Source organism: Microcaecilia unicolor, chromosome 1, assembly GCF_901765095.1.
Source record: "Microcaecilia unicolor chromosome 1, aMicUni1.1, whole genome shotgun sequence".
NCBI classification, from domain to species: domain Eukaryota; kingdom Metazoa; phylum Chordata; class Amphibia; order Gymnophiona; family Siphonopidae; genus Microcaecilia; species Microcaecilia unicolor.
The window spans coordinates 553111572-553134682 of record NC_044031.1 but is presented as its reverse complement, the minus strand read 5'-3'; the positions used below and the strand labels follow the sequence as shown (position 1 = coordinate 553134682).

General features: G+C 42.2%; 1 protein-coding gene across 4 annotated transcripts in view; it reads left to right on the top strand.

Annotated features, from left to right (window-relative positions):
• Window positions 1–23111, top strand: part of RRM2B (ribonucleotide reductase regulatory TP53 inducible subunit M2B) — a 210522-nt gene that overhangs the window by 144520 nt on the left and 42891 nt on the right. For all 4 annotated transcript variants that reach the window (XR_003943708.1, XM_030217486.1, XM_030217494.1 and 1 more), the window contains one exon: window positions 4784–4897. Coding sequence is in view for 3 of the 4 variants with exons in the window: in XM_030217486.1 (XP_030073346.1) it covers window positions 4784–4897 (114 nt within the window). In the remaining variant the exon portion in view is untranslated. The remainder of the gene's footprint in view (window positions 1–4783; window positions 4898–23111) is intronic.

Here is a 23111-nt window from a genome sequence, read left to right as displayed (position 1 = left end):
TCAAGCAAGACCGCGGCACCATGATTCTGGTGGCGCCCTTTTGGCCCCGTCAGATCTGGTTCCCTCTTCTTCTGGAGTTGTCCTCCGAAGAACCGTGGAGATTGGAGTGTTTTCCGACACTCATCTCGCAGAACGACGGAGCGTTGCTGCACCCCAACCTTCAATCCCTGGCTCTCACGGCCTGGATGTTGAGGGCGTAGACTTCGCTGCGTTGGGTCTGTCTGAGGGTGTCTCCCGGGTCTTGCTTGCCTCTAGGAAGGATTCCACTAAAAAGAGTTACTTTTTCAAGTGGAGGAGGTTTGTCGTGTGGTGTGAGAGCAAGGCCCTAGAACCTCGTTCTTGCCCTGCACAGAACCTGCTTGAATACCTTCTGCACTTATCAGAGTCTGGCCTCAAGACCAACTCAGTAAGGAATCACCTTAGTGCGATTAATGCTTACCATTATCGTGTGGAAGGTAAAGCCATCTCTGGAGAGCCTTTAGTCGTTCGATTCATGAGAGGTTTGCTTTTGTCAAAGCCCCCTATCAAGCCTCCTACAGTGTCATGGGATCTCAACGTCGTCCTCACCCAGCTGATGAAACCTCCTTTTGAGCCACTGAATACCTGCCATCTGAAGTATTTGACCTGGAAGGTCATTTTCTTGGTGGCCGTTACTTCAGCTCGTAGGGTCAGTGAGCTTCAAGCCCTAGTAGCTCATGCTCCATATACCAAATTTCATCACAATAGAGTAGTGCTCCGCACCCACCCAAAGTTCCTGCCGAAGGTGGTGTCGGAGTTCCATCTTAACCAGTCAATTGTCTTGCCAACATTCTTTCCCAAGCCGCATACCCGCCCTGCTGAACGTCAGTTGCACACATTGGACTGCAAGAGAGCATTGGCCTTCTACTTGGAGCGGACACAGCCCCACAGACAGTCCGCCCAATTGTTTATTTCTTTCGACCCTAACAGGCTAGGGGTCGCTGTCGGGAAACGCACCATCTCCAATTGGCTAGCAGATTGCATTTCCTTCACTTACGCCCAGGCTGGGCTGGCTCTTGAGGGTCATGTCACGGCTCATAGTGTTAGAGCCATGGCAGCGTCAGTGGCCCACTTGAAGTCAGCCACTATTGAAGAGATTTGCAAGGCTGCGACGTGGTCATCTGTCCACACATTCACATCACATTACTGCCTCCAGCAGGATACCCGACGCGACAGTCGGTTCGGGCAGTCGGTGCTGCAGAATCTGTTTGGGGTGTAAATCCAACTCCACCCTCCAGGACCCGAATTTATTCTGGTCAGGCTGCACTCTCAGTTAGTTGTTCTTCGTAGGTCAATTTTCTGTTGTATCCTCGCCGTTGCGAGGTTCAATTGACCTGGGTTCTTGTTTTGAGTGAGCCTGAGAGCTAGGGATACCCCAGTCGTGAGAACAAGCAGCCTGCTTGTCCTCGGAGAAAGTGAATGATACATACCTGTAGCAGGTGTTCTCCGAGGACAGCAGGCTGATTGTTCTCACCTACCCTCCCTCCTCCCCTTTGGAGTTGTGTTTCATATTTTATTGCTTGTCATTCAACTGGCGGGAGCGGTCGCGCACGGGCGGGAAGACGGCCGCGCATGCGCGGTGGGCGTGCCCTGCGTGCCGACCGTCCCGCGAAGCCTTTTCCGGTTGGTGGGGGCTGCCGCGGACGTCACCCAGTCGTGAGAACAATCAGCCTGCTGTCCTCGGAGAACACCTGCTACAGGTATGTATCATTCACTTTACCTCGGCTCAGTCGTCGACTTCAGTTGGCCTCGCAGTGCTATCCATGGATGCTTTACATTCCCACCCTACTTCAGGACTGCTTTGGTACTTCCCACAAGTCTCTGGATTCATCTGCTGCTGACACTAAGGAATGAGAAATTGTCTTACCTGATCATTTTCTTTCCTTTAGTTACTGCAGATGAATCCAGGGTCCCATCCTTTGTTATTGTCAGGGGTTCTTTTCGGTTATTTCTTTCATTTGAACCATGTTTCTACTTTTTGCATTTTATAGGCACGGTTGTCCTCGTTTTTCGTCTTGAACATTTTGGTGTCTCATGTTTCCTTGTGAGGAAGGAAAAATGTTACTGTTTTAATTCTGTTCCCTTCTGCTTTGTCATGAGAAATGTTGGCTGACCAAGGACCATTCCATCCTATAAGGAGGTGCAATTTCAGCGCTCTCTATCTCCACCTGCTGGTAGAGCGTCACAACCCACAAGTCTCTGGATTCATCTGTTGCTACTAAAGGGAAGAAAATTATCAGGAAATTATCAGGTAAGTCATAATTTCTCATCAGTGGCATAGCCACAGGGGAGGGGAGAGGCCTTGGAGACCTGGACCCCCCACTTTGGGCTCAGGCTTCCTCCAAATCTGCAGTACCTGTTCTGTTTCTGATGGGGTAGCTGAAGCCCCGCCAGCTGAAGAAGTCTGCTGCCTGAGTCATCCTCTTCTCGTACTGCCTCAGGAGTAAGGAAGTCAGTGGGGTGCCTCAGCCACCAACACACTCCCCAAGTATGCTCAATTTGTACATGAACTGAGCATGCTCAGGGAGTGCTGGCATCAGCAGCTAGAGGCACCCCGCTGACTTCCTCGCTCCTGAGACAGCACATGGGGGCCACTTTGGCAGTGGATTTCTTCAACTGGCAGGACTTCGGCATTCCCACCAGCAAAGGTATGATGTAATATAATAATTTGCTCTTGCAGTGTTCCAATGTCTCTGGCTGCGTTCGTAACCATCTCCTGACATCACTCTCCCATAGTAGAACCCTGCGTGCCTGACGTCAGGAGATGGTACAATTCCAAGCCAGGAGGCGGGAAGCGCGCGACCAAACAAAACACGATAGGTCTGAGACGTGGGACTGCAGGAGCACGGAACGTGTTAGCTGCTACAGCACTCGAGCTTCAGCCCACGATCTCGACTGACAGCTGAACCGCTTCAGGCTGCCTTTGCTTTGGCTTCAATTTCAGCTGATCCTCTGGTCCCGCCCTCATTTCCTGTTTCCAGAAGGGCGGGACCACAGGAACAGCTGAAACTGAAGCGAAACCAATGGCACTCCAAAGCGGCATCTGTCCGTGCTCCCCTTCACTCTTGGCGGCGGAGCAGCAGGTAAAATCTTTTAACAACAGGCAGCAATAACGAAGGGGAGAGCCTGCAGCACACGTCCTGCTTGCAGTCCAAGGACACAGAGACCAACAGTGGGTGCATGGGATGAGGGGGGGGAGGGGGTCCAGGGATGAGGGGGGGAGGGGGGTCCAAGGATGAGAGGGGGGAAGGGGGTCCTGAGACCAGACAGGTGGGGGTCTTGAGACCAGAGAGGTGGGGGTGGAGGGGGTCCTGAGAACAGAGAGGTGGGGGTGGAAGGGGGTCCTGAGACCATAAAGGGGGGAAAGGGGGTCCTGAGAGAGGGGGGAGGGGCACACACTCACTCTCTGTCTCTCACATACTCTCTCTCTGACACACTCTCTCTCTCTGTCACACACACACACAGTCTCTCTCTCACACACACTCTCACTCTCACACAAGCATACACTCTGTGTCTCACACTCTCTCTCTGTCACACAAACACACACACACTCTGTCTCTCTCTGTCTTACTGATACTGTCTCTCTCACATACACACACTCCATCTCTAACATACACACGCCGAGGAAAACCTTGCTAGCGCCCGTTTCATTTGTATCAGAAACGGACCTTCTTTACTAGTATCTAATGTTTGTTTTTGCTTGTGTTATACCTTTTTTAACTTTTTGCATTATTTTACTAAATAATGCTCGTGAAATGTGCCAGATTGATAGCATACAAAACCAGTTTGATAGCATACAGAGCCAGATATAGCAGTGGAGTCCACACTGTAACAAAATTTAAATATGGTTCAAAAAGATAGAGGACAGCAGTAAGAACATTAGAAAAGCTGTGGTGATTCAGACCCAAGTCCATCAAGCCCAGTATCCTGTTTCTAATAGCGACCAGTCTGGGTCACAAGGACCTACTAGATCTATTTCCCAACACAAAAAGACAATCCATGAAAGTAATGGCTGGCATATTGAAAATGATTGTAGAAAAAGGTTTGTTTTACCTTTTTTTTTTCCCACATAGCACATAATTAATCTATGATATCTGTTGCTGGAGGATTTGGTCAAGGCAACTATTATTGTAACGATCAAAAAGATTTGAACAAGTTTCTGGAGGAAAAGTCCATAAATTATTAGCCAGTTCAATTTGAGAAAGCCATTGCTTATTCCTAGAAATGGACTAGACAAATAACAAAAACTCAGTAAATCCCCTAGAAGAAGGAAAAATATTATAATAGTTCTGAAAGCCTCAAGAAACTGAACTTGGACTCGGACCTATGAATACACTTGTTTGGGGTTATTATAGAGTTAAATAGCTTTTCTTAAGTACCATGATCTTGCTACATTAATTAAAAAATTAAAATGAAATAAGTTTGGAATTTGTAAAATAGGCATAAAAAGGCACATTTTTAGAAAGTTTTTATAGGTTCCCTGGTATAAAATTACCCATAGCAGACACGGTGTTTGGATTGGTTAAATTAATGAGTTAGGTGTATGACTGACAAAGCTTCTTATGCGGTTTTGGGTAGTAGCATATTCCAATATCTAATTGGAGAATACATTTTTCCAGTGATGCAAGGGGAACACTTTACACAAATGCTTTTAGCTATTGTAGTAATATAAGTACAGCTATATTGTCTTGGATCTACTTGCCTCACTTAGCTACGATAACCTCAAACTCCTTTCTCTCAATCTCTCTCTCTCTCTCTCAAACAGGAGTTTTTAACCGATGCTTTACCAGTAGGCTTGATTGGAATGAACTGTATGCTGATGAAACAGTATATTGAGTTTGTGGCTGACCGTCTGCTTGTAGAACTTGGGTTTCCTAAGGTAAGAGGGTAGAACATCACCATGCAGTACAGCTGAAGCTTAGTCATTATGGCACTGTCATTTTCCCAGGGCATGTTAATTTCTTTCCATAGGCATGTGTCCATGTTTTCTGCAGTGGAATAAGTGAAGAAGTAATTCAGAGACAGAATTTATCAACATAGGTTTAAGTATTTTAGTAAAAGTATTTTTATATAATTTCTATTAACACAAGCATAAGAAGTAAAATTAGATTAGTGGAAGGGTTGCCTAGTGATCAGGGGAGAAATGAGGTATAAAAAAATGCTGCACCAATCAAAATTCAATGAAAAAGCAGGAATATGAGAGTGAATCAATAAGTGGAAATTTGTTGCATTGATATGGATATATATTATTAGAAGCCCAACATGGCCATGTTTTACCCTAAGGTTGCATTGGGAGCCTATGAAGCTATAAGAGAAAAAATACAAAAAAATTAGAAGCAAATTAATCTTAACTGAATAACAATCACATAAAGAGAAAAAAAGCAAAACAAACCACATACCAGTTGCTTGAAATATCCAAGAAGGGTGTATATGAAAAAAACTCTTCCACATTTGTCAAAAACTGTAAGACCCCCCCCCCACACACACACACACACACACTCTTGATTAGAATTCATATGTGCAACACAAAATATATAGCAAAATAATTTTTTATGAAAGTATACAATGACTTTTTTTTAATTACATCATAAAATTCTGCAGACTATCTACTACTCATAAATGTGGAAATAGATTAACAGCCTAAAAAAAGGAGGGAAGCCATGTTACTCATTTATAACCCTTTCGAAACTAGTGCCTCAAATCTCTACTTTTCATCACAAATACTATTAAAAAAAACATTGAGGAGCATTTTCAATATGATGTCTAAATCTGATTTTGGATTTTTTTGCAAAAATTGTCCAAAAATCCAGTAGCAAACGTCGCCGTTTTCAAACCAGAAAAACATCCTTTTGTTTTGAAAATTGCCGTTTGGTAGACATTTTGTGATCAGTGTGTCTAACTTGATCATTTTCGGGGGGGGGGGGGAGTCCATGGGAAAAACACACAAAACAAGGTATTGGGATGTATTGGGGGGGGGGGCAACTTTCTTAGTAGACTGACCACAGAGACATCTTAGCAGAGCAGTGGGGCACTGCAGTGGACATCACATAAAAAGTCTCAGGTACACATCTCACTATTACCCCCTTATATGGTGAGCCCTCCAAAACCCACCAAAGACCTATTGCACCCAACTGTACACCACTACAATAGCTCTTATACCTGCAGGTGTAACCTATATGTAAGTACAGAAGATTTTTTTGGTAGGTTTTGGAAGGTTCATTCTTTCCAGTTAAAGTACTACTAGGCTACTCTAGGAACCTGCTTGCTGCTCTAATAGCCATAACGGCCATAACATCTGAAGCTGTCATAGAGGCTATTATGTACTGTTTCTTTCACATCTTTTGGGGGTGGAAGGAGGTCAGTGACCACAGGGGGAATATGTGTGTGTTTGGGGTAATGCCTTAACGCCTCCAATGGTCATCTCATCATTGAGTTAAGAGTGATTGAAACAGGTCTAGACCAAAATGTCCAACTTTTAGCCCTGGACTTTTTTGCTTTGTTCCATTATGGTAGAAAAACGTCCAAGATTTGCGGATGCCCAAATCGTGCCCCCTTGGACACTGCAGAGAGAAGTGTCTCAAATCTGAGTTTCAAAAATCATGATTAGGATGTTTTTCAGAGAAAAACATCCTAATATCACTTTATGCCATTTTTGAGACATTTTGGTCTTTTGAAAATGAGCCCCTAAATGTTACTCCAAAAATGTTTTTATAGGTAACCAAACTTTAATTACAATAGAACTCAGATGTTTAAAATATTATTTTATTAGTTTTATTTAGGGACTTTTTTTAAACCTTTTAAAACACCAAAACTGGGTTTGCATAGTATCTATTTTCATTTAACCACTCCAAAGGTATTTTATTAATGTCATATGAATGTGAAAATTGAACTGTGAAGAAGGAAGACAGGAAGAAAGTCGATGCCTCTGAATTATGGTGCTGGAGAAGAATACTGTGTATACCATTCATCAGTACTGGAAAAGATAACCCTAAGCTTTCCTTGGAAGCTCAAATGATGAGACTTCAACTTTCATACTTTGGACACATCATGTGAAGAAAAAGATCATTAAAACAGATATCATGCTTGGAAAGGTTGAAGACCAGTTAAAAAGGGGAAAACCAGCAATATGATATATCGTACAATAACAGTGATGGATGTCACTCTATGAATGATTAACCTTCTGATTCAAGATGGAACCCTGTTCAGGAATACTATCCGGGTAACCATGAGTCGACACGGACTCAATGGCAGTTAACAAACCACTCAAAATTGTGCATTAATATTAAACTCAAAACCCAGTTTCATCAAAAATTATTTTGCAAATTCTTTCCCAAATCTGACAGGTCACTAAACTTTACAATTTTAAAAGTATAATTAAAAGAATGGCCAAAACAAAACCAAAAACTCTAAAGGCTTTCAGGCTCTCAAAAGAATCGCATCTCAAAAGTAAAACAGCCTACTTACTTTGAAAGCACTCCAAACACTTGTAGAAGTGTAAAGCAGGAACCCAGTGACACCAGCACCAATTTAAAACTGATTTTACTGTTTCAGTTCTGTGATTGGCAGCTACCTGCTTTGATTTTTTTTGTGCTTAAAGGAACCACACATGTACCAAAACTGATAGAATATACTCTTTAAAAAGAAATAAAATCTCTTAAACAATGTGAATATGCAAATTTCAGTATCAGTAAATCAGTTATCAAATTTCTGTAAACCTTTCTGAATTGTTTTACAAATGAATATGTTGTTAACCAATTAGTCTAATCACGAAAGCTCCCCTGCATTTAATAAATTACAAAATATCAGCTACCTAACTAACTGTTTTGAATTTGTATGATGATTTTTTTAAGCATTGTAATTTCTTAAGTTTTTATATATACTACAGTTTTGGAATATTAGAGGACTAGTATTTATTGAATAGAGTTTGTGATGAAAACCAGAGATTTGAAGCATTAGTTTTTGAGTGGTTTCTAAGGGGGCCCTGTTACGAAGCTCATTGGTATAAAGTGGACTTCTTAGCATTTAGTCTGCACTAAGTTTTAGTAAAAGGGCCCCCTATATGAGTTAAAAGCAAGATTTCCTTGTGTGTTAAATGGTTGATCTATACCTGTGTTTGTGAGTTCTGGGTAGTCTACAGAATTTTGAGATACTTTAAAAATGTGTTTTAATTATGTTCTTATAAAAATGTTTTTGCTATGTTTTTTTAATAAATATTTGTGCTTTGTACATATTCTATGTATGAGGAAGTTTTTTTTTCTTAATTCCGTTTTAGACATATGGAAGGTATTTTTCATATTCACATTGTTGGATTTGTTGAGCTTTTGGTATGTGGTTTGTAATTTTTTTTTTCTTTTATGTAATTGTTATTCAACTATGATTTTTTTTTTAGTATACTTCTAAATGTTTGTATATCATTTCATTTATAGCTCTGTATGCTCCTGATTCAGCCTTAGGGTGAAACATGACCATGTTGGGGCTCTATTGTTTATATATGCATATATATTTTTGGTCCAATCCAGAAAAGGAGAGGCAATAGAGGTCCGTAGATCACAACAATCAAAGAAGACAACGGGTCTCAGTCAATGTTCAGAAACTATAAAACAATTAAAAATAACCCAACGTGGCCACATTTTGCCTTCCAAGAGGCTGGGATTTACTGTGTTTGAAGGAGGAGAAGCTGTTTGTTTTTTGAAACTTTGATTATTAAGAATTTGTGCAGCAACTGAGAGTGATTTAGTGCTGCTAGATGCTAACCACTGCTAGGTATATATGCCCATAGGGACCCTAGTAGTGTAAAGTAAATCCCCTGACGCAGCCTCTTGGGAGGTGAAACATGACCATGTTGGGTTATTTTTAATAAAGTTTTATGGTTTCTGAACATTGAGATCCGTTCTGTTCTTTGATTGATATATATTTTTGGTGTAATGAATGTATATTTATTGGTTCACTCTCGTATTCCTGCTTTTTCATTGGATATGAACCAGGGAAGCCAAGTTCAAATTCTGCTTTTCCCACTGATGTTTCTTGTGATCTGGGGCAAGTCTCTTTTTTTTTTTTTCCAATATTTTTATTGAGAAAGTTTTAACATAAACATCAATAAGGCATTTTGCATAGCTATGTATACAACATCATAATCCTCAACCCTCCCTTCCCCCCTCTATTCCCACCCCCTCTCTTATTACTCGGGATAAGATGCACATGGCCACTGATAGTTCAAGCTCAGTCTTCATTTAAATGGGATCCAACAAGCATAGTGGGGCAAGTCTCTTAACTCTCTTTTACGTCAGGTGCAAACTTAGGGGTCCTTTTACTAAACTGCATCAGAATCTGGACTTAATGCATGGTAATATGGGATTTTACTGCTTGCTAAGGCCAGATTTAACACAGCACTTTTGAGAGTTTAAAAAATATATTTTATTGCAGGTCATGCGCTAATGTCATTAGTGTGCAGTACCTACATAGGGTTAATGCGAGAGTCCTTACTGCCTCCTGTTCGGAGCACTAAGAGGTCCTTTTACTAAGGTGCGCTGAAAAATGGCCTGCGCTGTTGTAGGTGCGTATATTGGACATGCACAAGTCCATTTTCAGCGTGCAAAAAAGGCCTTTTTTTTTTCTTTTTAGCCGAAAATGGACATGTGGCAAAATAAAAATTGGCGCGCTTCCATTTTGGGCCTGAGACCTTACCACCACCCATTGACTTAGCAGTAAGGTCTCACACATTAACCAGGCGGCAATCATCAGTACGCATACACTGCCGATTAGCACTCGGTTAGCATCACGCGGTAGAAAATAAAAAATATTTTCTGCCGCGCATATCGGACATGCGTGAAAAATGGAATTACCACCCAGGGCTCGTGGTACCCGGGTGGTAGTTCCAAATTGACGAGTGTTGAATGCGCGTTGGCGCCTATGCACCTTATTAAAAGGGTCCTAAAGTTCTCATGCATTAATTTTGCATTACCCAGTTAGCACGTGCTAATCATAACATGTTAGCTGAATAACACAGGAAAGCCCACTCTCTATCCATGACATACCCCCTCCAAAATTATTTTAAAAAAATTGGTAATTCATGGGTTTGCAAAACAGGAAAAATACCGCAAAACACTTTAATGTATTTCTGCAATAACTTGTTTGCTTATTGTAACCCATAAGGGGTTAATTAAATTAGTGTACCTGGGCTTCTGGTGCTGATGGGGTTGGAGTGGAATGTTGGGGCTGTGTCCGCCCGGGTTGTTGTTGGCGCGTTGGCGCGTTGGCGCTATAGTGAGGAGTCAGGATACAGGGGAACTGGGGAAGACCCGATTGGCCATTCGTGAGCGTCTGACGTCGCGTCATGACGTCAGACGCACGTTTTGAGACGCAGGGCCTCTGTTCTTAAAGGGAACCGGCTCTTTTAATTTTCAGAGCCGGTTCTGAAGAGAGGAGGAACTCAGCGTGGGACAGAGTGGAGGGGAAGTTTGGAGAAGTGCTCCGGTGCCCTTCCCTGACGTTTTTATTTTATTTTTTTATTTAATTGAGTTGGTGGGTGAGTGACTGGGTGGCACGCGCATGGAAGAAGCCACGAGGACGGAGGAAAACAGCTGATGGCACGAGCCGGTTGCTGACTCGTGCCGGAGCAGCAGGAGGCTCGTGCCAGAAGTAAAAGTGGAGATTTTCGGGTTTCAGAGGGGAAAAGGTACTAATATTTATACTTTTAAATAGCTGTGTATTTTTACATGCTTAAAAAGTGTTTAATATAAGGTTTGAAGGCTTTATGTACATTTTGGGAAGGTGTAGAGTTACTGGGGCTCGTGCTGAGAGCTCGAGCTCTGGGCAGAGTGTGATGAGGTTCTAAACGGGGTCTGTTGGCAGTTGGGAGGTGAATTGAGAGCTGAGCAGACATATAGTTTGGGTTTCTGTTCAGTGCAGTAAAGGAATTTGTTTTAAATAAATTCAAGAGGTTTGTTTAACTTACTGAGAGGGTTGGTATTGTGACTGCAGTGTGACGATATTTATAAAAAAGAAAAGAAAAAAAAACCCACTTGCGTCTCTTCAAGGCTTTGTAGAAGTGATGGTAGGGGTGAATGGTATCTAAACGAGACAGCTCTGGAGAAGGATTGGTTTTGTAATATTTAATGTGGCTCTGTGGAAAATTAACAGATGGCTGTCATTTTGAAATAACTAAATTTAGGGAAGGAGCTGCTGTGAATTCTGAAAGCAGTATCTTGTGAGGGAGACTTAATAGTGCATCCTTCACAGTTGTCTGAAGACTTGTTATTAGATAGGGAAAACTTTTACTGAGTCACATCTGACACTGCAGAAGCTGAGAATTATTTGGTTAAAGGCGTTCTCAGGCCTTTGTGTCCAATGGTCATAAGGTTGATCCCTATCACTGAGCTTAATAACTCCGGTGACAGGACCGGTCAGTGGGGGTTCGTATATATATATTTAAAATATAGCAATTTAATGGGAGGAAAGCATAGGGATACATAATTATAATTTATTTTACCGGGAAAGCTAGATAGGGAAGTGTAAGAACAAATTTTTGGGTCTGTTTTTCTAAGTAACTTTAGAAAAAATTTAGATAGCCTAGGGTTTTCCTTTATTGATTTTTAAAAGATTAGCGCAGTAGGTATACCAGATCTGTTCCGGACTCCTGAACCTGTTTGTGGAGATGGTACCCAACGATACAAGAAAGATGAAGAATTAAACAAGAAAGCTTGAAGGCCAGCGAAGTTAAGCCAGGAGCGACTACAGGAGGAGAGACTGAGAGAGAACAGCGCTGGGTAAATAAATAAAACAAAATAAAAAAAAACCATCAGAGCTATACTTACCTGTTCAGTACTGAAACACCTGTAGAAGAGAAAAGAGAAAGAAACCACAAAGCATCAAATTCTTTAAGACTGAATATCATTGGAGACAGCAATGTGCACATTTTGCAGTATGTTATATTAAAAATTATTTGCCTTATGAACACAAATACGTATCTGATAATAACTGTTGGGAGCATCCATTCTTAGAGAGTTTAAAACCTGTAAAAACAAAACAAAACATGAGTTAATTATTTTAGTTGTGCAAAAATATATATATATGTGCATCTGGAAATAAAAATAGCAAAATTTATTCAATTTTAAACTCATTTTAGTCATTTGTTTCTTAAATTGTTTATTTACTTTGATTAGATTACATTTTCCTCATCTATTTTAGAAATAAATGAGAGAGGCTAGTTTAATGTCTGTGCTTTAACTCTGTCAGATACACGATGCTTTGCCTGAGGTATGCTAAGGGTATTGTAGGGTAAGGTATCGTGCCCAGGGTGAGTTCACAGTTACATTATGCTAACAGTGTGTTAAGAGCTTAATGCTCTTTAATAAAAGGGCCCCTTAGATTATAAGCCTTTGGTGACAGGAAATATCTACTGTACCTGATTGCAAATTGTCTTGTGCTACCGTTGAAAAGGTATGAGCTATCTATTTATCTAAAACCTTAAAATCTGACCCTTTTAAAATGGTCCCTATTTCCTTCGTCTGTAAATGAAAAGGAATGGGGAACAAGGAACAGGCAAATGGGGACATTCTTAAAGGAAAACTTGGGATTTATCCCACATGTGGGTGACGTCATCCGATGGAGCCCCGGTGCGGACACTGAATCACTAGCACTAAAGAAAGTTCTAGTATTGGCCCATCCGACCCTCGAGTGCGGGTCCCTTAGTCTGCTTTTTTTTTTTTTTTTTTTTTTTTTGCAGAGCTGAGAGGACATGTTCGCGTAGTAGTCTTCACCTTATGCTGTGCTTTTCAAAAGTATTTTTCGCGAGTGCCTTCCCTTGCGGCTAATCATATTTTTTAAATGTATTTCTTCTGTTTTCCCTTCCTCATATTTTTCTCCATTTTTTTGTCTTTTTTTGGTTTCCTTTATTTTTCACGAGTGGCTGCATGATTAAGCCGCAGCCCCGACCTCAGTTTGAGCGCTTCCATTTTATAGTTGCTCAAGATTGAGTTTAATTTAGCCAAAATGCTTTTTTTGATGTCCCAGAAGTCTCCCGGTGACTTTAAGTGGTGCGCTAAATGTCACTATGTTATTTCACTCAGGGACCCATTCAGGACACAAAGAGTGCAATTGGCTCAACAGGAGAAGCTTTTCGGCTCTTCGAAGGCTGGATTGTAGTCTTCGGCAATGATGGCATCAACCTTCATGGCTGCTCTGACACTGGTAACCACTGGAAGTGCACCTGCATCAAGTGGGTCTCCACCTGCTTGACACCAGGCGCTGTTTACAGGCCCCGGAACTGGTCAGCATCGGACCCTCGGATTCAGCGTTGTTGACACCAGGGGTTCGAGGCTCTATGCATCGGGGAAAGCCCAAAGCATAAGCATTGGTCCACCTCGTTGCAAAATGTCAGGAACACTGGGGCATTGGACTCTCCGATACCTGAGAAGCGACGGCATCGAGAGGAGAGCCCCCCCCCCTCCTTGGAAGAGGTACCGGTGCACTAATCATCGAGCGGCCAGGTCCCCGTCATCAGTTCTGCACCAATAACTTCATAGGCTGCCTCTGCCCTGGCTCCCATGCCTTAGCCGATGCCCGCCCTTGCGTGATTCCAGAGCACGCTCCGAGAAGAGCTGTAGGGTGCTTCCACTTTGGCACCGAGGGTGCTTGTGCTCTCAGCCCCAGGCCCTCTCTGAAGGCTCCACCGATGCCGATGCTCAGATCATCAACACCGGTACCTCGCAGGGTACCAGAACAAAGGCCTGAGCAGGCAGTACCCACTCTTACATCGGGGGAGGAAGCTTCCCTGGAGTCCTCTCGTAGCGTAGATGTAATTCCACTTGATTGAGACTGGTGCAGACCCAGTCTCTTGATCCTCAAGCGAAAGAGGTCTGACTGGGACTGCTCATGGGAATCGGATACAGATCCACATTACTTCTTGGAGGAGGAGTCATATGGAGTACCATCTGATCTCTTGCATAAGTACATAAGTGTTGCCATACTGGGACAGACTGAAGGTCCATCAAGCCCAGCATACTGTTTCCAACAGTGGCCAATTCAGGTTACAAGTACCTGGCAAGATCCCCAAACAGTACAAAACAATTTATGCTGCTAATCCTAGAAATAAGCAGTGGATTTTCTCCAAGTCCATCTTATTAATGGCTTACGGACTTTTCTTTTAGGAATTTAGCCAAACCTTTTTTTAAACCATGCTAAGCTAACTGCTTTTACCACATTCTTTGGCAACGAATTCCAGAGTTTAATTACACATTGAATGATGAAATATTTTCTCCGATTTGTTTTAAATGTACTATTTTTTGTAGCTTCATTGAGTGCCCCATAGTCCTAGTATTTTTGGAAAGAGTAAACAAGCGATTCATTTCTACCCATTCCACTCAACTTGTTTTTTTTATAGACCTCTATCGTATCTCCCCTCAGCCATCTTTTCTCCAAGCTGAAGAGCCCTCGCCGCTTTAATCTTTCCTCATAGGGAAGTCATCCCATCCTCTTTATCATTTTCATCACCCCTTCTCTGTACCTTTTCTAATTCCACTATATCTTTTTTGAGAAGCAATGACCAGAATTGCACACATTATTTGAGGTGTTGTCGCACCATGGAGTACAAAGGCATTATAACATGTTCATTTTTGTTTTCCATTCCTTTCCTAATAATGCCTAACATTAAATTTGCTATCTTAGCCGCCACCGCTGCACACTAAGCAGAGGGTTTCAGCATATCATCATTGGTAGTGCTGGGAAGGAGCCGGCTGGTTCTGGAAGCCAAATTTAGGCTCTTAGGTAGAAAGCTTAAATCCAGAACCTCTAGCATTTTCTGAAGTGCTACCTGTTCCATGCGCAGGGCCCAAGAGACAGGCAGAGCTCCGAAGTGTCAATGTGTGGATGAGATGATGGTGCAGGGAGGAGGGTTTTAGATTTGTTAGGAACTGGGCAACATTCTGGGGAAGGGGCAGCCTATTCCGAAAGGATGGGCTCCACCTTAACCAGGGTGGGACCAGGCTGCTGGCATCGGCATTTAAAAAGGAGATAGAGCAGCTTTTATACTAGAAACTGGGGGAAGGCCAACAATCGCTCAAAAACGTATGGTTCGGGATAAGGTATCTTTCAAAGATATCACCAAAACAGGGAAGATAGGGTATCCTGATAGTGAGGTTGCAAAGGGGACCATAGTAGATCAGGTATCCTTAAATAAGATGGGAGAGTTAGAATATATTGCACTAAATGAAAAATTAGATATAATAGGCATCTGTGAGACCCGGTGGAAGGAGGATAACCAGTGGGACACTGTCATAACGGGGTACAAATTATATCATAGTGATAGGGTGGATCAAATTGGTGGAGGCGTAGCATTGAATCAAACAGATTGAAAATTCTGCAGGAGACAAAACACATCTTGGAATCCGTATGGATTGAAATTCCACGTGTAAAGGGGAAAAGGATAGTGATAGGAGTGTACTACCGTCGGCCTGGCCAGGATGAAGAGACGGATGTAGAAATGTTATCAGAAATTAGGGAGGCTAACAAACTGGGGAGCACAATAATAATGGACGATTTCAATTGGGTAAAGTGTAACATTAGGGCATGCTAGGGAGGTAAAATTCCTTGATGAAATAGAGGACTGCTTTATGGAGTAGCTTGGTACAGGAGCCGACAAGAGGTGGAAAACGTTCTAGACCTATTCCTTATTGGAGCGCATGATCTGGTGCAGGAGGTAATGGTGATGGGGCAACTTGATAACAGTGATCATAATATGATCAGATTTGATATTAGCTTTGGAGTAAGTATTAACACGAAATCCAATACATTAGCATTTAACTTTCAAAAAGGAGACTATGATAAAATTAGAAGAACGGTGAAAAAAACACTTAGAGGAGCGGCTGCGAGGGTCAAAAATTTACATGAAGCGTGGATGCTGTTCAAAAATACCATCCTGGAAGCCCAGGCCAAATATATTCCGTGTATTAAAAAAAGGAGGGAGGAAGACCAAACGACAGCCGGCATGGTTAAAAAGTGAGGTGAAGGAAGCTATTAGAGCTAAAATTTATCAATAGAAATCAAACAAAATAAAACATGGAAAAGAAAATAAGATGATACCTTTTTTATTGGACATAACTTAATACATTTCTTGATTAGCTTTCAAAGGTTGCCCTTCTTCCTCAGATCGGAAATAAGCAAATGTGCTAGCTGACAGTGTATATAAGTGAAAACATTCAAGCATTACTATGACAGTCTGACAGGGTGGGAGGAGGGGGGTGGGTAGGAAGTATGCATGGGGACATCAAAGCATATCATTGATATTCTAACAGGGTGGGTGTGGATAGGTGAGGGGAGGGTGATCAACAGAGACATACAGCTTTATGGTTTATAATGGGCTAGGAACCCCAGATCCTTGTTAAGTCCTTTCTGTTGGGTGTTAAAATATTCAATCATTCTGACTTCAAAGGTCTTACGTTCTTGTATGGTTTTAAAGTTACCTTTGAGGATTCTCACTGTGAAATCACTGGTACAGTGTCCTGGTCCTGTAAAATGTTGACCAACAGGCGTGGGAACCCTGCTGGCACCAGTATTGTTCATATGATGTCTATGTAAATTGAATCTTGTCTTAAGCATCTGGCCTGTTTCTCCAATATAGCATCCTTCGTTACATTTTTTACTCTGAATGATATATACCACATTGGAAGATGAGCAAGTGAAAGATCCTTTTATGTTGAATATCTTTCCTTTGTGGATGACTTTGGGGTCCTGTGAAATATTTTGGCATAGTTTGCAAATGGATAAATTACAGGGAAGTGTGCCCTTCTGTTCCTTTTCAGTCTGTGAAGGAAGTTTACTTCTGATTAGCTTGTGTTTTAAATTGGGTGGCTATCGGAAGGCCAGTACTGGTGGGGATGGGAATATCTCTTTCAGTAATTCATCCTCCTGGAGTATAGGTTGTAGATCTCTTATGATTTTCCTCAGTTTTTCCAGCTCTGGATTGTATGTCACTACAAGTGGGATTCTGTCTGTGGATTTTTTCTTTTTGTACTGTAGCAGATTCTCCCTGGGTGTTTTGAGGGAGGAGGCAATATTCTTGGAGATTTTTTTGGGGTTGTAGCCCTTCTGTTTGAAGGATTCAGTCAGGGTTTTAAGGTGTCTGTCTCTGTCCCCTGGGTCAGAGCAGATACGGTGGTATCTTGTGGCTTGGCTGTAAATGATGGATCTTTTTGTATGTGAAGGATGGAAGCTGGAGTTGTGGAGGTAGCTACATCTGTCTGTGGGTTTCTTGTATATAGATGTTTGTATACAGCCATCACTGATTGAGACCGTGGTGTCCAAAAAATTGACTTTTTCTGGGGAGTAGTCAATTTTGAATCTGATTGTAGGATGGTATGTATTGAATGCAGAATAAAATTGTTTCAGAGTTTCTTCACCCTCCATCCAAATCATAAAAATGTCATCGATGTACCGGTAGTATTTTAGAGGTTTGGTCTGGTGTGTATTCAGAAATGTCTCTTCCAGCTCAGCCATAAAAAGGTTGGCATATTGGGGTGCTGTCCTGGTGCCCATCGCAGTGCCCATTATTTGCAGATAGATATCATTGTTAAAGTGGAAGTAGTTGTGAGTTAAAATGAATTTGATTAATTTTGTAATAGTTTCTGGTGAGTATTGATGGTCCAGTGTGGATTAACAGAGTGGACTAACACGGCTACCACACTCCTCTACTTAGCGCTAAAAGAAATTCCTTCAGAAAATGGAAGAAGGAACCGACTGAAAATAATGAGAAACATCATGAGGAATGTCAAGTCAAATGCAAAGCACTGATAAGGAAGGCAAAGAGGGACTTTGAAAAAAAGATTGTGTTGGAGACAAAAACACATAGTAGAAATTTTTTTAGGTATATTGAAAGCAAGAAGCCAGCAAAAGAATGGGTTGGACCGCAAGATGACTGAGGGGTAAAAGAGACAATCGGGGAAGACAAAGCCGTAGCGGAGAGATTAAGTAAATTCTTTGCTTCGGTCTTCACTGAGGAAGGTTTGGGAGAGATACCGGTGCCAGAAATGGTATTCAGTGCTGATGAGTCGGAGAAACTGAATGAAATCTCTATAAACCTAGAGGATGTAATGGGGCAATTTGACAAATTGAAGAGTAGCAAATCTCCTGGACTGGATGGTATTCATCCCAGAGTACTGATAGAACAGAAAAATGAACTGGCGGAACTTTTGTTAGTAATATGTAATTTATCTTTAAAATCGAGTGTGGTACCGGAAGATTGGAGGGTAGCCCATGTAACGCTGATATTTTAAAAAGGTTCCAGAGGGGATCTTGGAAATTATAGACCGGTGAGCCTGACGTCAGTGTGGGGCAAAATGGTAGAGACTATTATTAAGAACAGAATTACAGAGCATATTCAAAAGCATGGATTATTGAGACAAAGCCAAAATGGATTTAGTGAAGGGAAATCTTGCCTCACCAATCTATTACATTTCTTTGAAGGGGTGAACAAACATTGTTCTTTGTAATAGTCTCTACCATTTTGCCCGGAACAGATGTCAGGCTCACCGGTCTATAATTTCCTGGATCACCTCAGGATGGGAACCTTTCTTAAAAATTGGTGTTACATTGGCCACCCTCCAATCTTCCACTACCATGATTGATTTTAAAGATAAATCACATATTACTAACAATAGTTATGCAAGTTCATTTTTCAATTCTATCAGGACTCTGGGATGATTATCATCCGGTCCAGGCGATTTGCAACTCTTCAATTTGTCAAATTGCATCATTATATCTTCCAGGTTTATAGAGATTTCATTCAGTTTCTCTGACTCGTCAACTTTGAGCACCATTTCTGGTATCTCTCCCAAATCTTCCTCAGTGAAGACCGAAGCAAAGAATTCATTTAATCTCTCCGCTACGGCTTTATCTTCCCTGATTGCCCCTTTTACCCCTCCGTCATCTTGTGGTCCAACCGATTCTTTTGCCGGCTTCTTGCTTTCAATATACCTAAAAAAAATTTTACTACATGTTTTTGCCTCCAACGCAATCTTTCTTTCAAAATCCCTCTTTGCCTTCCTTATCAGCGCTTTGCATTTGACTTGCCATTCCTTATGCTGTTTCTTATTTTCAGTCGGATCCTTCCATTTTCTGAAGGATTTTCTTTTAACTCTAATAGCTTCCTTCACCTTACTTTTTAAGCATACTGACTGTGGCTTCGCCTTCTTTCCTCCTATTTTAATACATAGAATATAACTGGCCTGGGCTTCCAGGATGGTATTTTTGAACAGCATCCATGCCTGATGTAAATTTTTTACCTTTGCAGCTGGTCCTCCTTTTTATACCGTTCTCATTTTATCAAAGTCTCCTTTTTGAATGTTAAATGCTATTGTATTAGATGTCCTGTGTGTACTTACTCCAGAGCTTATATCAAATCTGATCATATTATGATTACTCTTATCAAGCGGCCCCATCACCATTACCTTCTGCACCACATCATGCGCTCCACTAAGGACTAGGTCTAGAAATTTTCCTCCTCTTGTCAGCTCCTGTACCAGTTGCTCCATAAAGCAGTCCTTGATTTCGTCAAGGGATTTTACTTTCCTAGCATGCCCTGATGTTACATTTACCCAATCAATATCAGGGTAATTGAAATCATCCATTATTATTGTGTTGCCCAGCTTGTTAGCCTCCCTAATTTCTGATAACATTTCTACATCTGTCTGTTCATCTTGGCCAGTAGTACATTCCTATCACCATCCTTTTCCCCTTTTCACGTGGAATTTCAATCCATAGGGATTGTAAGATGTGTTTTGTGACCTGCAGAATTTTCAATCTATTTGATTCAAGGCCCTCCTTAACATACAATGCTACCCTTCTACCAATTCGATCCACCCTATCATTACGATATAATTTGTACCCTTATATGACAGTGTCCCACTGGTTATCCTCCTTCCGCCAGGTCTCAGAGATGCCTATTATATCTAATTTTTCATTTAGTGCAATATATTCTAACTCTCTCATCTTATTTCTTAGGCTTCTGGCATTCGCATATAGATACTTCAAACTGTGTTTGTTGTTACTATTTACATCTTGCTCAGCAGTTGACTGTGATAATTTGCAATTTTTTGCCTGCTTTTTATTTAAAGACTCACCGGTATCTATAGCAACCTCGCTATCAGGTTACCTTATGTTCCCTGTTTTGGTGATATCTTTTGAAAGATACCTTGTTCTGAACCATATGCTTTTGAACAATTTTTTGGCCTTCCTCTCTGTAGAGACAGAAATCGCCTCCAGAGGTGCACTCTTTCATTGGTTTTGTCAGGGAGATGGCTGCAGCCATCCCATTTAGGTTGGAGACGGAGGAGAAGCCCAGGGCAGAGATGTTATCTGTTTTGGACTATAAGTCTCTTCCTAAGGAAGGGGTCACTGTACCATTGCTCCCTAACCTTAAGGATGCACTGATGAGAATTGGAAATCTCTCTCAGGGTAGGTAGCACCCAAGAAGGTGGATACGCAGTATCATGTCCAGAAGGCTCCCAGATCCAAGAGGTCCATTTGCCTTATCACTCTTTGGTTGTCAAATCCACTCTCAAATGAGTTAGGAACTGTCGTTCTAATGCCTCGGTGCCCCCGAGGTGAGAACCTTAAGACTCGTTTGGGAGAAAACCTTTTCAGGCCTCAATGCTTGTTGCCCGTATCCAGACCTACCAGATCTACACGAGCCTTTACCTGGAGTCTCTAGTTAATGGTACACTTAGTCTGGTGGAAATGCGGCTACAAATCTGTGGAGCAGGCCGCCGAGCTTTGCCAGTTGGCCAATAATCAGATGGAGTGATGACATTATTTGGCCAGGGGTACTTATGACACATATTGGGTCCAGACTCTGTGGAATGGGTGTGGGGATGCACATAGTCTCATGGCTGCATGTCTCTGAACTGAAACAGGCTGTTCAGAAGAGGTTGGCGGACGTTCCCTGCTGAGGGGACAACTTATTTGGAAAGAAAGTGGAAGAGGTCACTGGCCTCATTAAAAAGCACACTGATACTATCCACACTCTCTCGTCAACCTCCTTCTGCAACTTCTTCAATAAGAAGATTTTCGACTGGGCAGAGTCGCAGGGCCTACTACTCTCAAAAGTGTAGGTTCCAGCCTTCTGCTTGGTCCATTCAGGTGACTCGGGGCCCCCATCCCAGGCCTCATCAGCCCTGTCCCCAGATATCCAAGTCGCCTCCCCAGTCAAAGCCGAGCACAGGAGAGCATATAGCTGCACAAGGAGTATCTGCTCCTGATGACCTACCAGTCAGAGGGAGTCTCACGTTTTACCACCACCGATGGCCCCTTATAACATCTGACCAGTGGGTGCTTCAAATAGTCCATCTCAGGTACACTCAAAATTGGTGTCGGTGACCTCCAAATTGCCCACTGAGAGTGTCTTACATCAACTTTCAGCAAAAGCAACTACTTGTACAGGAAATCTCCATCTTTCTGCAGGCCCAGGTGGTCGAACCCGTACCATCAGGAGAGGAGGGGCAGGGATTCTATTCCTGCCTACACAAAAACTGCTTGAGTACTTCCTGCACCTCTGTGAGTCTGGTTTGAAAACCAACTCTGTAAGGGTTCATCTTAGTGCAATTAGTGTTTATCATCAGTGTATAGGAGGTGAGTCCATGTCTGTACAGCCTTTAATTGTTCGCTTCATTAGAGGTTTGTTGTTGACAAGCCCCCGACAAAACCTCCGGCTGTGTCGTGGGATCTTCCTCACCCAGCTGATGAAAGCTCCTTTTGAGCCTCTGGATACCTGCCATCTGAAGTTTTTGACCTGGAAGCTTACATAAGAACATAAGAGTAGCCATACTGGGTCAGACCTGGTCCATCTAGCCCAGTATCCTGTTTTCCAAACCGTGGCCAATCCAGGTCACAAATACCTGGCAGAACCCAAATCATGGCAACACTGTATACTACAAATCCCAGGGCAAGCAGTTGCTTCCCATGTCTGTCTCAATAGCAGACTATGGACTTTTCCTCCAAGAATTTGTCCAAACCTCTTTAAACCCAGATATGCTCACTGCTGTTGCCACATCCTTCGGCAAAGAGTTCCAGAGCTCAACTATTCATTGAGTGAAAAAAATACTTCCTCCTATTTTAAAAGTATTTCCATGTAACTTCCTTGAGTGTCCCCTAGTCTTTTGTACTTTTGGAACGAGTAACAAAATCGATTTACTTCTACTCATTCTACACCACTCAGGATTTTTTAGCCTTCAATCACATCTCCCCTCATCCGTTGTGTTTCTGCCGATGGTCATTTCAGCTTGCATTGAGTTCCAAGCCCTAGTAGCTCATCCACTATTTATTACATTTCATTACAACAGAGTAGTCCTCCGCATACACCCCAAGTTCCTTCCTAAGGTTGTGTCAGAGTTCCATATTACTTACACCCCAAGTTCCTTCCTAAGGTTGTGTCAGAGTTCCATATTAATCAGTCAATTGTTCTTTCAACATATTTCCCCAGACCTCATGCCCATCCTAGCGAAAGTGTACTACATACTTTAGACTGCAAGTGAGCCTTAGCCTTTTATCTGGAGCTGATGAAAGCCCATAGACAGTCCACTCAGCTTTTCGTTTCTTTTTGACCCCAACAGAATGGGGATGGCCATCGGCAAACACGCACTTTCAAATTGGATAGCAGACTGTATCTTCTTTGCTTATGCCCAAGCTGGGCTGACTTTTGAGGGACATGTCTCTGCTCAAAGTGTCAGAGCCATGGCGGCATCGGTAGCCCACATGAGATCAGCCTTCATAGAGATTTGTAAGGCTGCAACGTGGTCTTCAGTCCATACATTCACATCCCACTACTGTTTGGATCAGAACACCTGACGCTACAGTTGGTTTGGACAGGCAGTTCTGTAGAATTTGTTCGGTGTTTAGAATCCAACTCTACCCTCCTAGTCCCTGTTTTCTTTTGTTCCAGGCTGCACCTACATCTAGTATATATATAGTTTCAAGTTGGAGATTGTCTCAATGTTTCGAGACTCTTCCTTGTTTTTGGTGAGCCTGGTAGCTATGAATTTCCACATGTGTTAATAATGCGGCCTGCTTGTCCTCGGAGAAAGCAAAGATACCTGTAGCTGGTGATC